Genomic DNA, 18,351 nt, shown 5'->3' with positions numbered 1-18,351 from the left:
ATACCCAGTTATGATTCTTACATAACCTTAAAGACTCTGCCTATTTGAGATATTCAAATCTGGGGAGTTTGTAGACCATTCCCAAGCCTTTCTCATGCTTTCCTAGTTTTCTTGGCTTGTTTGAATGTACGAATCAGATCATTGTCTTGCTGAAAGATTCCACTGTTTTCTTCATTTGTAATAAGAGGCTTGTTGTCTCTAAACACAAATGTTTCATTCTGTTGATTTATTTCTATTTTGCTTCCTTGATTCCAGGTAGTCCTCAATTTACAACTCCCTTTTGTTTAGTGACCCTTCAAAGTTATAAAGTCACTGATATTTGGCAGGCACATATTTCCAAGCCAAAATCCAATATTGTTTCTTTTCTGTTTCTTAGGTACTTACGTTACTAAAGTGACAGCTACCGATGCAGATGATCCTGTTTACGGAAATAGTGCGAAGCTTGTCTACAGTATTTTGGAAGGACAACCTTATTTTTCCGTTGAGCCACACACAGGTAAGTGATTTGGAATGTCAACTAACTTTCAAATGTAACACGGGGGGGGGGGGAATGCTACTCCAATGCTGTTTTGTGACCTGCATTTAAACAGAATGTGTAGGTGGATGGCTGCTAACATTACTCAATTTGTAGAGCATAAATAGGTGAGTCATTTCTCACTCTTCCACCCAAAAGGCTGACAAAATAGGAACATTAAAATGAAAGAAGGACATTTATAAATTTTGTTGAGGCAACTAAGGTGGTATGTGGAAAAACAAGCAAATAGCTCGTTGTATTTAACTAGTCTGCTTTATGAAGAACAGGAAATCATTTTGGTCTTGTTTGCGAACACAAATTATTTTTACAGTCATAAAACCTCAGTTGTTGTACTTTATGGAGGCAAAAAAGTTGTGTACACAGAGAAACTATTTATTATTTTATTGAATTTTATGGCATTCTTATGTTATTACTTGTGATTACAAAAATGATCCAATTTACTAACTTACACATAGATTTAGACAGGAAAAGGTTACTGAGAAGATATGTGTTTTGCACCTAAGAGACATGTTTTTAATCTCTGACATCTCCAGTTTGGAATGATAAATTTATCTTTTATTTTTATTTTTTAGTAATTGGTTTCATTTATAGCCTAGAAAAGATCTTAAGGCAGGGTTCAAGATTCTCCCCACTTATGGACTTTCTGCTGTAATTCAGTTTTAAAGTCCGGCTTAAGTTTGTGGCTGAGCATCTGAATATGCCCAGTTTTAGTCCAATACTTAAATCAATATTCTTATTCTAAATCTGTCTTCTCAAGGAGTGTCATGAAATATGTTTTCCTCCTAGCCTTGGAGAGTCCGTCAGAGTAGACTCTAAAACAGTGAAGGCTAACCTTTTACATTCCATCACACATGTGTGTGCCGGCACCCAAACTTCCAGTTTCTGGCACATGCGTGTGCCTGACGAACAACTGGCCCTCATGCATGCGTGTGCCAGAAACCCAGAAGTTTCGGTGCCGGGATACACATGTGCAATGGAATGCTGCTCTTCTGGGTTTTGGTGCGCTGTGCATGTGAAGGCCAGCTGGCCAGCACACATGTGGGCACAGGAACGCAGAACAGGAGATAGCGAGGCTGTGCATCCCACATGGGATGGCCCCGCGTGCCTCTTCTCGCACATGTTTCATATGTTCGCTAACATGGCTCTAGAACCTTTGGGATAAGGACTCCTTGTGTATTTCTCTCACATTACTATTTACCATTTGGTAACCATTGTGGAGATACGTGGGACTATCCGCAAGACTCTGGGAAGCACTGTGTAGCCTTCAGGGCTTAGGTTATATATTAGGCTTGAATGAACCACAATAATATGGTTCAAAGCAGGTTCCTGTGCCATTTTTAGCAAACAAGGTCTTGAAAAAATGTAAAAACCTTGCCTGAAGGCTATAAAAGCAAAGGGAGAAGAAGAACTAACAGGAAGCAGGAGAGAAGGGAGGAGTTTCCATAGTACTGAATGAGGGGAAAATGCAGCTTCACATGTTTAGATTCTAGATTTGGCTGAGAATGACAATAGATAAGGGATGAGTGAAATATATGCTTGATTTTTTAAGATAAAAGTGCCCTATCTTTACATAGTTTATCCTTAAAACAGAACAAGAAAACTTGAAGATTACCATTTTAATCATGTGAGAGCATGCAAGTAACATTGCAATCTGTCTTTAGAGTTCAGGGATTTAAGTCAGAATCTTTTTTTTTTCTATCTCTGCATTTTAAGATTTCAATTGAGGAAGAGGAGGTTTTAAATGCACAGGAGGAGTTAAATGTGTGGAGGGTGTGATGTTTCTAATGCACAAGATGTCTATGAACATGTTTTCTCTCTTAATCTCTCTTTGCATGTGTGTGTGTGTGTGTGTGTGTGTGTGTATGTATGTATGTATGTATGTATGTATGTATGTATGTATGTGTATATATAAAAAAGCATACATACCAGAGGTGGGTTCCTACCAGTTCGCACTAGTTCGGTGGAACCGGTTCGTCAAATCTACCGAACCGGTTAGAAGAGGTTCCACCAGTGGACCCGGAAAGCAGGCCACACCTACAGAAGAGGTTCCAAAAAATTTTGAAACTCACCACTGACACACACACACACAGACACACACACACACACAGACAAACAGACAGACTCACACAGAGAGAGAAAGAGAAAGAAAGGAAGAAAGGAAGAAAGAAAGAAAGAAAGAAAGAAAGAAAGAAAGAAGAAAGAAAAAAGAAAGAAAAAGTGAGAGAGATGAAAGAAAAAAGGAAAAAGGGACAGAGAGACAAAAGGAAGGAAAGAGAGAGAGAGAGAGGGAGAGGGAGAGGAAGAGGGAGAGAGAACACATGGCCGGCAAGCCACTCCCACAAAGGAGGCCACACCCACAGAGTAGGTTCGAAAATTTTTTGAAACCCACCACTGATACATGCATACATACATACATACATACAGACAGACAGACAGACATAGAGCAGAATCTGCGTTTTTAATACAGCCACTCAGGAACTGTACTACAAGAAACAATATTGTGGAACTCTTTGGATTCAAATTGTCCTTCGGTGCGCTATACAATGTTATGTCTTCTGATCTTCTTTTGAATGGTTCAGGCATTATGATTTCTTTTATGGCTTCTTACGTGTGTGTGTATTGCTAAATTTTGTTTATTTCTACGTATTTTATACTTAGGCCTTCCTTCCTTCCTTCCTTCCCTCTCTCCCTCCCTCCTTCCTTCCTTCCATAAAAATGCCCTCTTTAAATTTCAGATGAATTCACAGATAGTTAAAACTGCAAGAAATAAGAGGGGCTTTTTTCCTCCCCGACGAATGATATTGTTGAATTGGAAGCACTGACTACTCAAAGCATAATACATACAATGTATTTCAATCTTCTTTGGAAGACAATTTTTGACCTAAAATTCAGTCTTCAGTCTCTTGCTGGTATTAGAAAATTTATTTATTTATTTACTTATTTACTTACTTATTCCGTAATTTATTTACATAAATGACTTACTCTCTGGAAACAATTACTGTGGGAGTAAGACACCCCTAATACCCCTCAGGGTGTGTGTTCTGTTACGATACAGCCTGTTGTACCTTCAAATGGCTTCTACTGTACTGCTGTAAAATGGCTTCTACTGTACATCACAGTGGAGTTGCCATGGTAACAGCTTCACAGTACTCCACAAGGGGGTTCCCTCTGGTAAGGGGGAAAATCCAACATTAGAAATTATATTTGGTCTGGGCATTTCCCCCCTATAAATAAATACTCAGCCAATGCCGGGTTATCAGCTAGTTGTGAGTACATACATACATACATACATACATACATACATACATACATACATACATACATACATACTTCTCAGCAATAAGCATGATAATAAAAAACACCCTGAGTGTTTTTATGAAGTTTTACATGCATTTGCTGGAGAGCCAGAAGTAACTAATCAAAGAAGGGTAAAGTTTCCAGCAGTTTGTGGCACTCCAAATTTTAAACTTTTCAGAGACTTCCATGCATAAAACATACAAATGATACAGAGTTCTCACTGCCTCTCTGAGAAAGTAGTATTGCAGATTTTATAATGTGCATGTTCACCAGAAGTTAAATAAATACAGAGAATATTTGGCAACGGTGGGCACGCTACAGATCTGAGTGACAAAGTAGTTGTTTTCAAAGAGAAAGTCTCTCTAAGGTTTTTGCAGGAAAAAACCAAAAACATTTTCAGTGAAAGAGAATTTGCTATTATTATTTTCATTTTCCAGAAAGAAGTATTTGAAAGAAAAGCACATGAGAGGAGTTCGTATTCTTACACTTAACTAGTGGCTGAGATGAATATATAGCCTCCTTTCTTTTACTATAGAAAAACCTCTCTGGTGAACTCTATCCTAACTGACTGTACTTAAATCACAAAGAAAGATACGCTGAGGAAAAAAAATATTTTTCCTTCCTGAGAAGTGCAGATAGGTGGCAGATTTACCACATTAGTGCCTTCAATTCCAAGATCACACAGCTGAATTTGTGCCAAGACAATTCTGGAAGTCACAGTCTCCCAGTTGCTAGTCAGGTGCTTTAATCTCGACACCATACCTATAAACATCCTCTCGCATATGTATAAACATTCCCTCGCGCATATGTGCTAGTCATTCCCAACTCTAGGGGGCGGTGCTCTTCTCCGCCAAAGAATCAGCACTGTCCAAAGACATTTCTGTGGTCATGACTAAGTGACAAAGGTGCACACAACACTGTTACCTTCCCACCAAAGATGGTCCCTATTTTTCTACTTGCATTTTTTATATGCTTTCGAACTGCTAGGTTGGCAGAAGCTGGGACAAGTAACAGGAGCTCACTCCATTATGTGGCACTAGGGATTCAAAGCACCGAACTGCTGACCTTTCTGATCGACAAGCTCAGCATCTTAGCCACTGAGCCACCACGTCCCTGAATATATAAACTACACATACTAGAAAATCATGACCTGCCGGATCATTGTTTTCTCATTATGTGGCTTTCATTGTCATTCTAGAGACATGTAGCTGTTTCATCCTTAATTTCTTATATCTTTTTTCCTATTTGTTCTTTTTCTGTGACCCCAGAGGTATGCATTTCTCCTATCCTTTGTCTTTTTTTCTCTTCTTCTATGTCCAGAGATATATGTGCCCCTCCTCTCCTCTCTGTCCATCCCTCCTATTCTTTTTTTTCTGATTATTTGATCCTAGAGTTGTACAATCCTGACCTAATCTGATGATTGTTGTCTCTTCCTTCCTGCCACCCAGAACCTTAAAACTGGACACTTGCTCCACTCGGTCTCCATTGATAAGCAAGGGCTGGATGTCTTATCTATTCCTTCTATAGTCCACTATAAGGTCCTTGGTCTCATTGGTGTTAAGGACCAAGTTGTTGTCTCCACACCATGAAAGCAACCTGTCCACCTTATCTTGATAGGCAAACTCACCCCCCGGGAGATGAGTCCCATCACTGTTGGTACCTATGGAGCAATGGAATAAATTTACTTAGAAATATTTTCTTCATTATCATATGTGGATACAGTCACCGAGAAGGTGTCTCACACCAGACTCTCATTACTTTGATATCTATCTAAGCCATAGAGATGGAATGTAGCATGAGGTCTACTTCAAAACTGGGAGTCCTCCAAATGGAAACCCGAAAACATGACAGCAATTTACAGCATCATATTTCTCTTGTTTAAAAACCAACCAACCAACAAAAAATAGCCCAGAAATTGGCTTATTACAAATATGAATTAAATATTAAGAATTTATTCATGTTGCATAATCTCCCCAACATCCCAAAATATAAGCTGATTTTAAAAAAAATGAATTGTATACATCTCCTTGTCAAGTTGTCTATCTTTCGCAGGCAAAGTTCTTTAGAGTTTCATGCCAAGTGCAGCTACTTTCACCGTGCGCTAAATGTAAGCCTTTTAACTGGATATGTCAGGCACTGAATTTAGGGTTTTCTGCATGCTTAGCTGAAGCATCAGGGCTCAACCAGGAGCTTTCCCTTTCATTCTCAAATGAACAGTGTAAAATGAAAGTTTACCTGTGGCTCAAGTTGTTTGCATTGTAGAAGGATAGCTTTCCCCCCAAAATGAAAGCTTTCCATTTCATTTCCTAAAGAGATTTGCCAATGAATATTAGTTCAGATCCAGAACTAAATAATTCCTTAATCTCCTTGTTGCACATGGTTCTAATGGTTATAATACCAGCTTTATCCACAAGCTTCTTAAGACCCATTGATGGGCTAGATCCTGAAAGTGCCATTAGTTACTGGATTAAAAACTGTGACTTCCTCAAATGTTGTCTGCCACTTAATTAGCTGTGGAGTTTATCCATGTTGGGTGGTTTTGTATTTAATGTTTCTGGTGCCTTTCAAAGCATTTGTCTCTCTTGTCTCTCTATTTGTAACATTTTACACAGTTTGGGGTATGCGTTGAACAGGAGTTCCTGTTCTTATTTCCTACACTAAGAGTAGAAAATATATATGAAAGCTAAGTTTATCCGTGGCTCAACTTGTGTGCACTGTAGAAGGATAGATTAATAGGTATCAATCGGTATGGATATGGATTTATATAGTTTGATTCAAATTCTCTCTGTGACTCCAGTCAAATCAAATTTGAATTGTCCATTGGACAGTTGAATAAATTCAGATGGCATCAGATTTTTGGTGTGGTTAAATTGTGTAACATTGTGCATAACCTCACTAAACTACCAATTTCATCTGAAGACATCTATTTACATTCAGCACATTAAATTGGATTTGGTGAAGTTATTCAACATAACTGGTTTCAAATCAAAATTCCATAGAAACATTGTGAGAATGTCTACTGTCCTGGGTTGTTGTTTTTTAAATAGGATGTTAGATGAATGGAACAACAATAGTTCCTTTCATGGTTTTTATCAAAACTTTCTTATTAGTAAATTATGTAAATGATTATTAGAGAACCTAAGAGGCAGGTTGTTATCCTGATCAAAATCTGATCAATCAGAATTGCGATAAAAGCGATTGACACTATTGGCTTTTCATCTAATACAGCACAACTCTTATCAGGAGATCTAAATTGGCTTGATGGTATCCATATGGCCCAGATTTTAATGTGTGTTATAGAAACTTGTAAGAACCGTATCTCAGGCAAACCCAGCTCAAATTTGGATGAATAATATGGGTGTCACGATACCAAATCTGTTCACTCTTCAGGAAATAAGATGAGAACACTAATTGAAAACAGACTTTATGCTATCAATGGAACTAATTTTGATGTAAATGTCTTTATGGGCTCCTGAACCTCTATTGAAAACTGTTTCCCTTCTCCCACACATAACCTATTAACGTCTTTGCACCAGCAGGGATGACCGGAGAGACTGAACTGGTTTCTGTTGTGTTACATTTTATTGGGTTAAACCCCCACCCAAATGTTTACAAGGTCATCTTTGTAATCTTCTTAACTTCCAGCAATGCCCTTAGTAACATCTGAGGAAATCCATTAAGTGCTGTGTGGTTGCACAGGTGGGCAATTGAGACCATATACCATGAGAGCAATCCAAACATGAAACTGGTGCATAATGAGGAAGTCGGTTTATTAAACAGAGTACATTAGATTGGAGCTGTCCGATTTTCAGGAGCGGACGTCTCCGGGTAAACCTTAAAAGCTTGCAGAAGATAGAGTGTTCAGCTGTAATTAGAACTTGGATACCCCTAACTTCTTTTTGATTCTGTGGTTCCTGTGATAATCAACGCATGTAAATGTTATTATTGAATGAACAAACAGAACATATAGACAAAGCAAAGGAGAAGAACATATTCTGCATTGGAGGTGCATTTTTATCACTAAATGTGACGCTCTGAGAACCAGAGTGAAAGGGCAGAGAATAGAGTAATGTATAGCTTTTCTCAGAACGTGTGTCCTATGGACTTTGCTTAGTACAGCAGGGCCTACACAGGTATTCAAACAAGTTGTATCTGATGAGGGACTTCTAACACAGTTGAACTGGTAAAAAAGGGCTGATTTTTTAATGCTTACTGGTTTATGTATAGATGTGTTGTGTTCAGAATATGAGATCTGACAAAGATAATTTCATATATAATTCCAAATTCCATATCTCTTATCTCTTTCTCTCTCTCTCTCTCCTCTCTCTCTCTCTCTCTATCTATCTATCTCTATCTCTATCTCTATCTATCGGTCTATCTATTAAGGTGGCGGTGGCTCAGTGGCTAAGACATTGAGCTTGGTCAATCAGGAAAGGTCAGCATTCAGCGGTTCGAATTCCTAGCACTACGTAATGGAGTGAGCTCCCATTACTTGTCCCAACTTCTGAGAACCTAGCAGTCGAAAGCATGTAAAATGCAAGTAGAAAAAATAGAAACCACCTTTGGTGGGAAGATAACAGCATTCTGTTCACCTTCTGTGTTTAATCATGCAGGCCACATCACCATGGAAACGTCTTCAGACAGAGCTTGCTCTTCTCGTTTGAAATGGAGATGAGCCACTGCCCCCTAGAGTCAGGAATGACTACCACATATGTGCGATGGGAATTATATATATATATATATATATATAGATAATATATATATATATATATATATATATATATATATATATATATATATAATATATATATATATATATATTATATATATATAATTTGTGTGTGGTGTGTGTGTTGTATTTGTGCTGATAAATAATAAAGGGCATACCAGCATACCAGGGGTGGTGACATTAAATACATACATACATGTACATGTACATGTACATGTATATGTATATGTATATGTATGTAATTAATTAATTAATTAATTAAATGTAGCTATTTCTCTCTTCTTCTAAAGTCCATGTCCTTCATTTAAATCACTGCACTTCATTTGGGCTTACAAGGAGGCTCAAAAACTATCAAAATAAGAAAATGAAAGCATTCTCATACAGTTATATTTCCTTATGAGAAAAAGGTTCAATTTTTGATTCTCAAGGAACCAGAACTTCATTCAGATAACAGCTATTGGCTACCCAATTTAAAATTTGGCTCCATCTATGATTTATTGATCTTTTCTTCTAGCTCATCTCCAGCCTCTCCTGCTGTTTGCTTCAAAAGTCTTGGACACATTTCAGGTCCTCTCCCTACCTTTCCTTTCTCCTACTGCAGTATGCAATTTTATCACTCTGCTTTGGTGAAATATTGTAACGGTGTTGGAGTGTCCTTCACTGGGGAAAATAATTGGTGTTAAAATGAGTGAGAGGGAGGGAGAGAGAAGAGATGATAGAATCTGATGTGCGATGTTAGTTGGATAACAATTGCACAGGAGATAATTATGATAGTTACCAAATCGCTGCTCAAATATTTGAAAAGTGTTAATGAAGGTGTATGAGGGAGACTGTAGCTGTGTACAAGGAAGTGTCAAAGGTACTGTTCTAGAATTAAATAAAGCAACCACTTGGGTCCTATTTAAAGATTGATTGTTTAAATCAGGAGGAGGTGAAGGGGTTTCATGTGCCCCCCAAAATAGATAGCTTCTTTTTTAATTAGAGCCTCGACAACAAAATAATTAGGAAAACAAAAAACTGAGTGTGTATAAGGAAGGGTATAAGGGAAAGGTAAAGTTCCCCTCACACATATGTGCCAGTCGTTCCTGACGCTAGAGGCAGTGCTCATCTCTGTTTCAAAGCTGAAGACCCAGCGCTGTCTGAAGATGTCTCCATGGTCATGCGACTGGCATGACTAAATGCCGAAGGTGCCCAGAATGCTGTACCTTCCCACCAAAGGTGGTCCCTATTTTTCTGCTTGCATTTTGTGAGCATTTAAAATAGCCTAGATCACCCACCTTTTGAATAGACTGAATTGGGGTAATTTCAATGCTCCAGATGCTGCTAAATATGATGTCTGAGCAGCTTTACAGTTTTTTGGGGATCATTAAGAGTAGACCGAGACATAGCTCACTATGTATCCTGGGGTTTCTATTTCTTTACAATGGAGAAAAAAGTTGATAGAGAAAAAAAAATAAGGAAAGAAACATGGGAAAAGAAGAAAAGCTAGATAGATTTTTATTCATTTATTTCTATCCCCCCCTTTATGATTTTTTCACAATAGCAATAGCAGTTAGACTTATATACCGCTTCATAGGGCTTTCAGCCCTCTCTAAGCCCTTTATAGAGTCAGCATATTGCCCCCAACAATCCGGGTCCTCATTTTACCCACCTCGGAAGGATGGAAGGCTGAGTCAACCCTGAGTCGGTGAGATTTGAACAGTCGAACTGCAGAACTGCAGTCAGCTGAAGTAGCCTGCAGTGCTGCATTTAACCACTGCGCCACCTTGACTCAAGGTGCCTATTTTCCTCACAGAACCAACCCTATGAGGTAAGTTGGGCTAAGATGAGTGACTGGCCCAAGGTCACCCAGCCAACTTTCATAGCTAAGGTGGAACTAGAACTTAGCATCTTCTGGTTTCTAGCATGGTACCTTAAGCTCTATACCATTAGACTATTGCTGTCAAACCCGTGGCCAGATGCATCACCCACTGGCCACTCCCACGCCTGAAGAAGAACAAAAAGTCACGCTACGTCACATGATGCTACCATGACGACTTGACACCTCTGATTTAGACCATCATGTTGTTGCCTAATATTAGAAGTGAGAAATTGTTTCTTAAAGCCGAAAAAAAAAGGTCTAACTAAAAGTGAAACAGTGAGCACTTAACTTACTAGGAATCTCTCCCGTATGTAACTGGATTCAGTCCAGATGCACTTAGTTGCGCTAAGACGGCAGCTTGCTTCTTAGTTGGCTTGTAGGAAGAGCTTAAAATGTTGAAGCACTAATCTGAAGAATGAAAGCATCAGTGTAGTAAAACTATTTTAAAAGGAAGAAAAAAAATAGGTCTTAGCTTTTCAATCCAATAAATTTCAAAACTTAATTTCACTATAGGTTGTTTGTTTAATTGTTTTAGGTTATAGGCAACGCAGAAGGGAGAATTATAAAAGCTAAGAAGGAAAGCTGATAGAGAAAGTTGTAAAATTACTGTATATGGCAGTGACGTGCGGTGAGCTTCATGGCCGGTGAGGCAAGCACGAAAGCCCTGCCGAAGCCCTGGCACCGCATCCACCATAGAGCGGGACTGGGTCCTGCTCTATGGCAAACATGGCACCAGGACTTTAAAGTCCTGCCGCCAGTGCCTGCCGCCACTTTAAAGCCATGCTGCCGCGGCAGGGCCCCGACAACAAGGCTTTAAAGTCCTGGCGCCACCCGCCATAGAGCGGGACCAGGTGCCACTCTATGATGGATGCGGTGCCAGGACATTAAAGTCCTGCCTCCGGTGCCTGCCACCACTTTAAACCATGACTCCCCCCTCCCCAGTCAGCCAGCCTACCCAGCCCATTCCTCCCTCTGCCACCGCTGTGTCCAACAGGCCAGGCATCTCGCGTTTATGGCAGACATAAACATGAGACACCTGGCCTGTTGGACACAGCAGCGAGAACGTCCCTGCCACTGCCGCGCTCCACTGCCATACCCCCTGAAAGAAACACACGCACACTCACTCACACACACAAATTTCTCACAAAAAAATTACAAATTAAATTATCATTTTGAATCCCCCCCTCCCTCCGTCCGATCCACATACCTTTTCCAGCTGTGGATTTCAACTCTCCTCTTGTCCGCCCACCATGATGAAAATGTAAAAAATTAAATAAAAGAGCAACTTACTTAGGCAAGGCTGCCAAGACATGATTTGCTGCTCCCAGATCAGTAGGCGGGAGAATCACGTGCCTCCTTTGCATAAGGAATTTTTGTCTTTTAACCCTTGCTTAACTCTGAGCAAGCGTTAAAAGGCAAAAAATTCCTTATGCAAAGCAGGCCCATAGTTCTCTCACCTCCCCCTACAGTTAGCACTAAGCAGATTCAGAGTCACTTTGACTCTGGAGTCTGGCAGCAACTACCTTAGCCTTTTTAATTATTTTAAAAATTCTTTTCTTTTCCTCATGACACTGGTGAGGTCCCACCTCCACTGCCTCCCCTGACTGCACGTCCCTGGTATATTGTTATGTATGTTCTGTGTTTTGTTTTGTCTTATTGTGTTTTTTTCTTTGCTGTGTCTTTCCTATTGTTTTTAAAGATCAAAACATTTAATAAAATTATTAAAAAATAATACTGCTTGCTCCATTGTTTCTGTATCCAAGGCAGATGGTCTTCTTCAGGAAAAGGGTCTGCATACATTTCATTCAAAATTTGAGTCTTGGCTTCAGAAGCTGGGTGGCCTCTATCATTCCCTGAAAGTTTACAAAGAGAACAATCTGAGGGACTATTTCACATTTTCAAAGCAGCCCACACAGAAATAAAGAAGCCAGCATTAGAGGTATTCTCCGTTATCTATAACAAGAAATCTGGAAAAAATTCAGACATTTGCCTGCTATTCTTTTAGGATAAGGAAATAATTTTGGGGTTTAGCCTTTGCACATTAATTATTTTGATGCTTGCATATCAGAGGTTCTAATCTTATGGAAAACTTATATAAACAGGGCAGAATTTCTGTTGTGAAAGTTACCTATCCAGTAGCAGAAATATAATGAATATAATAATGAGAACATGAAGTCATCAGGATTGCTCTAACACATTTAGTTGCTTGCTCTCATGCATTTGTAGTTTGGCATGGAGGTAAACTCTTGTGCAGAATCTATGGGAACTGCCAGTCCAGCTGACACAAGAGCTCATCAAGAAGAATTGTATTTCCTTGCCTTGAAATAGAGAATCTTGTCTCTGCAGCATGACGCACCTTTCTGAGTCGAAGACTGTCTGTTTCACAAAGGATTCTTCCTTCACTATAAAGCACATTAATAAAGTTTGTTCCCAGCTACCCATTGTACCCCCATATTATGCTCTCTTTTTGTTGTTGATTAATCTTTCAACTCTTTCCCAGTCTTCATGACCCAAGAGTATAATGTTGCCTTCATTTTGCAAGTTGGCAATTGCTTTTCCTGAGCTTTGCAAGCCTTCCTTCCTTCTTTCCTTCCTTCCCACCCTCCCTTCCCCAGCTCAGTAATCAAGATTGTGACTTTCTTGTGTCCTCATTGACTGTCTCTATGCACTTTGTCTTCTGTTGACCTTCCTTTCAATAGCTTTTGATTTCCTGCAAGCATCAGAATTCTTTTCAGCGACACTTGCCCTTGTATTGTATGTCTAATATGTATAAACTGTAGCTTCATTATTTAGGCGTGCAGTGAACAGTTTGGTTTTGCTTCAACTAGTCTTGGATTATTTCTTTTCTTTGTGGTCCAAAATGTTCTCTACAATTTTTCTCCAGTGCCTCAAATCAAAGACAGGACTTTTTCTTTGTTCAGGCTTTCTGATGGTCCAGATTTGATTTGATTTGATTTGATTTTATTAATATTTGTAGGCCGCCCTTTTCCCTGAGGGGACTCAGGGCGGCTCACATAAAATCGGGAAGGGGAATACAGACATTAAGATAAGACATATAATAAAATAGTAGACAACATACATTCATCATTCGGGAGGGGAACTATCCTTGTCCCCAGGCCTGACGGGCGAGCCAGTTCTTCAAGGCTGTGCGGAAGGCCTGGACGGTGGCGAGGGTGCGAATCTCTACGGGGAGCTCGTTCCAAAGGGTCGGGGCTACTACTGAGAAGGCCCTCCTCCTTGTAGTTGCCAGCCGGCACTGGCTGGCCGATGGTATACGGAGGAGGCCTAATCTATGTGATCTTATTGGTCGCAGGGATGTAATTGGCAGAAGGCGGTCTCTCAAGTATCCAGATCCACTGCCATGTAGGGCTTTATGGGTGACTAATAGCACCTTGAAGCGCATCCGGAGATCGACAGGTAGCCAGCGCAGCTCGCGGAGGATAGGTGTTATGCGGGTGAACCGAGGTGCACCCACAATCACTCGCGCGGCTGCATTCTGTACTAGCTGAAGTCGCCGGATGCTCTTCAAGGGCAGCCCCATGTAGAGCACGTTGCAGTATTCCAGCCTAGAGGTCACAAGGGCCCGGGTGACTGTTGTGAGAGCCTCCCGATTCAGGTAGGGTCGCAACTGGCGCACCAGGCGAACCTGGGCGAATGCCCCCCTGGTCACAGCCATTAAATGGTGGTCAAACGATAGCTGTGAATCCAGGAGGACTCCCAAGTTGCGAACCCTCTCTGAGGGGTGTAAAATTTGACCCCCCAGCCTGAGTGATGGAATATTGGTCGAATCTCTGGGAGGGAAACACAACAGCCACTCGGTCTTTTCTGGGTTGAGCACGAGCTTGTTAACCCTCATCCAGTCCATAACAGCTTCGAGGCCGCGGTTCATCACGTCTGCCGCTTCATTGAGTTGGCACGGGGCGGACAGATACAGTTGAGTATCGTCCGCATATTGATGGTATCTATCCCGTGCCTGCGAATGAGCTCACCCAGCGGTTTCATGTAGATGTTAAATAGTAGGGGGGATAAGACCGAGCCCTGAGGCACCCCCATAAGTTAGGGGCCTAGGGGACGATCTCTGCCCCCCCACTAACACCGACTGCGACCTGTCCGAGAGGTAGGAGAGAACCACCGCAACACGGCGCCTCCCACTCCCACCTCCCGCAGTCGTCGCAGAAGGATACCATGGTCGATGGTATCGAAAGCCGCTGAGAGGTCGAGGAGAACCAGGATGGAGGAATGTAAATGCAGATTTACATTACATCTGGGAAAATCATGGTCTTGACAATACACGGCTTTGATATCAGTGTGATATATTTGCATTTCAATTGTTTGTCTAGAGTTTCATAGTTTTTCTTCCCATGGTGCAGCCCTTTCATTTCAGGGCTATGGACACCATCCCTGGGAATTTTTGAGTCTGGGAAAATAAATCATATTACTCTTTAAACTTCTTCCATTACAATATCTTTGTATTTTCTTTTTTAATTGGTAGAGCCCCCTTATCCCATTGTTATTGCTATTGCCATTATTATTTGTAAATCTTAAAGGTTAAACTGAGCACACCATGAGAAATAGCCTGAGCACATTGGAATTTATAGATGCTAGGTTGTTAAAACTTTAAAACACAGTGGGCTAATTTTTGCTTTAAAAAAATCAATGGAAAACCCACTAAAATTCAAGAAGCTAAAAATCTGGAGGATGCAAATGGAATTATTGGCGTTTCACATAGCATATGAAACAAGAGTTGGGCACCTTGCTCTGTTATAGGTAACAGATAACAGATTAACATAGTTGGAAAGGGCTTGTTGGTCAACTAGTCCAATCCCTCCACTCAAGCAGGAGACCCTACACCATTTCTGACAAATGGCAGTCCAATCTCTTCTTGAAAGTCTCAAGTGACGAAACTCCCACAACTCTCGAATGCAACTTCTGTCCATTGGTTGATTGTTCTCACTGTCAGAAAGTCCCTCCTTGTTTATAGATTGAATCTCTCCTTGGTCAGTTTTCATCCATCATTCCTTGTCTGGCCTTCACGTGCTTTGGAAAGTAGCTTGACACCCTCCTATCAGCACCTCAAATATTGGAACACTGCTGTCATGTCTCTCCCTCATCCTTCCCTTCACTAGACTAGTTCCTGTAACCTTTCTTCATATGTTTTAGTCTCCATCCCCTAATCATCCTGGTTGCTCTGCTCCACTCTGCAATTTTTCTAGAGTCTAGTAGCATGCCCAAGCAAGTTAAAAAAAGAAGAAGAAACAATTCACCATGTTAATGGGCAGATCACTCTCTGAAGGGAGCATTGTGCATGTCAGACCAGTATCTGATCTTCCTGTATGGCTTTTGTCCCAGCTGCTGCACATGGTTCAGATAAAAGTTAAAACTTGCCAGCCTTTGTCTTGCAAAACGATGGCTTGTAAAGATTGCAGCCTTGGAAATTCAAGGAAGTTACACTAGCAATGGACACAGAGTCCTAGGGAAGAGGACTGCCAGGTTTCCAATACAACTGCAGATTTCTGCAGCTTTAACAAATGTGATGGCACGATTAGCACATTGGAGAGGGGCAGAAATCACTATGATAGGAGTTTATAAAAGCAAGCTGATGACATTGATGGCATTTTTAAGGGAACAGCATTTAATAGACTCTTAAAGCTGTTATTCCATCTTTGCAGATCCATTAAAAATCTCTGCTGTTTTTGCCAACCTGGGTATGCATCTTAGAAGGGTCTCTTCTTCTGTCATTTTCGTTGTGTCTCCACCTATTAAAAGAGATGTGTTGTCTTGAGAAGTGGATGTCGGGAATAATAAAAGCTGATTCTGAGAGATGATTTGCCCATTGTTTTACTTACATAGTGGATGATAAAGTATACCAGAAAAAAAGGATTCTTCTTCCTCTTCCTCCTCCTCTTTTTCTTCTTCTTCTTCCTCCTCTCTCATCCTCCTCCTCTTTTCCTCCTCCTCCTCCTCCTCTTTCATTTTTTTTATTTTTTGTTTTTTATTCATAGAACGCCAAGTAGGATTGTAATGGTACACAGGTTGAAGGTAGGAGCACATGTCACTCTTTTCTTTACCCTAAGAAAAGGATTTAGGAATGAAAAGCAAAAGTCAGAGCCTGACAACCTGCTTTATTTGTTTTTATTTCAATTATGGAAAAGAACAATTCAATTAATATTTCATCCTCCTCCTCTTCCTCCTCCTCCTCCTCCTCCTCATTATATTATTATTATACTTTATTCATTAAACATGAAACTCCGTCAACTGAACATTAAAAAATGCATCACAAATACCATTGACTGGTGCTAATGGTTGATACAGGTTGCTGCCAATGTCCTAGATATCAACCAAGTACCTTCTTAAAATATAAGATGTTCTGAGTAGCGCAGATTTTTGCAGTTCTGCTGGTGTTATTGCAGGAAGCTGCAGTTTGTTGATGTATTCTTGGACATGGTACCTGATGACAATGGATATCATTGTTACATTGTTTAATCCATAACCGTGTATTTTCAATGGCCAGGTTGCAATATTCATTTTTTTTTCATCCTTTTCTTCGATTCTGGCATCTCCTGGTACAGCAATATCAATAAACAGTACGCTTCAACCCTCAACAACCATGATATCTGGTGTGTTGTGTTGTTGTTTTTGTTATTAGTATTATTATATTTATTTGCATGAGTTTTAGAACAGAGAATGACAGGGCTGGAAGAGATCTTGGAGGTCTTCTAGTCCAACCTTCTGCTTAAGGCAGGAAATCTGATACCATTCCAGACAAATGGGTTGTCCTGTCTATTTCTGAAAACCTCCAGTGATGGAGCACCCACAATTCTGGGAAGCAAGTTGTTCCATTGATTAATTGTTCTCACTTTCAGGAAAATTTGTTGTACTCCTAAGGTTGATCTCAAGACTTTCATCCCTAGTATTGTATATTCTGTGGAGGAAGAGTAATTTCTTGCATGCAATGCAACCCTTTAAAAGTTCTGCCATCCCCTCCTCTCCCCCCTCCCTTTCCCTCCTCTCTCCCCCCTCTCTCTGCCTCCCCCCTCTCTCCCCTCTCTCTGTGTATGTGTGTGTTCAAAAATGATGCAAATCCTGATTAATTTGTGACAATCACATGTTGTCTTTAGGACCTCTCAAACTGAATGATGAGATCATTTCCTGACCTTTTTTTAATCATAGGGAATTCCCCAAACTTTTGTAACATGGTTTTTGAAGGATAAAATGTTTTGTGGTTTTGTCTTCTTTGCTTAGATTTTGAAATATGCTATAGGTTTTAGAGAGTTTGGGGGAGGGGTGAGAAGCGGAAAGAAAATGTTCATTCTCCTTGCAATTTGTTAGTATTTCTACTTACTCTGAAAACTACATGCACCTTGTTTGAGATTTGCCATTTGTTAAGCTGTTTTATACAATAAATGTTGCATAGATGTGGCACTCCTGAAGAGGGGTGTACTCTGATTTCTAAAATGAGAAATATGCATCTCAGGAGCAGACCAAACCCTTCACCACTTGATAGGGAACTTTAATTAGTTGATGGGGATGTAGTGGCTCAGTGTAAAGACCCTGAGCTTGTCTATCAGGAAGGTCAGCAGTTTGGTGGTTTGAATCCCTAATGCCATGTAATGGAGTGAGCTCCCCGTTTTTTTTGTCCCAGCTTCTGCCAACCTAGCAGTTCAAAAGCTTGTAAAAATGCAAGTAGAAAAAATAGGAACCACCTTTGGTGAGAAAGTAACAGTGTTCCATGCGCTTTCGCATTAGTCATGCCGGCCACATGACCACAGAGATGTCTTCAGACAGCACTGGCTCTTTGGCTTTGAAATGGAGATGAGCACTACCCCCTAGAGTTGGGAACGACTAGCACATATGTGCAAGGGGAACCTTTACCTTTTCCTTACTTAGTTGATTTTGCCAACCTCCCAGTTAGCCCTATCTCAATGTTTC

The 18,351-nt window shown here is 40.4% G+C and overlaps 1 protein-coding gene across 1 annotated transcript in view; it reads left to right on the top strand.

Moving 5' to 3' along the window:
- The window catches only part of CDH8 (cadherin 8), a 226,476-nt gene that overhangs the window by 102,684 nt on the left and 105,441 nt on the right, over positions 1 to 18,351 (top strand). Inside the window, 1 exon segment of the mRNA XM_032230772.1 lies at positions 377 to 496. Coding sequence (XP_032086663.1) covers positions 377 to 496 — 120 coding nt within the window.

Source organism: Thamnophis elegans, chromosome 14 (assembly GCF_009769535.1).
Source record: "Thamnophis elegans isolate rThaEle1 chromosome 14, rThaEle1.pri, whole genome shotgun sequence".
In the NCBI taxonomy this organism is placed as follows: domain Eukaryota; kingdom Metazoa; phylum Chordata; class Lepidosauria; order Squamata; family Colubridae; genus Thamnophis; species Thamnophis elegans.
The sequence above is the reverse complement of the archived record's forward strand: the minus strand, read 5'-3'. Positions and strand labels throughout refer to the sequence as shown.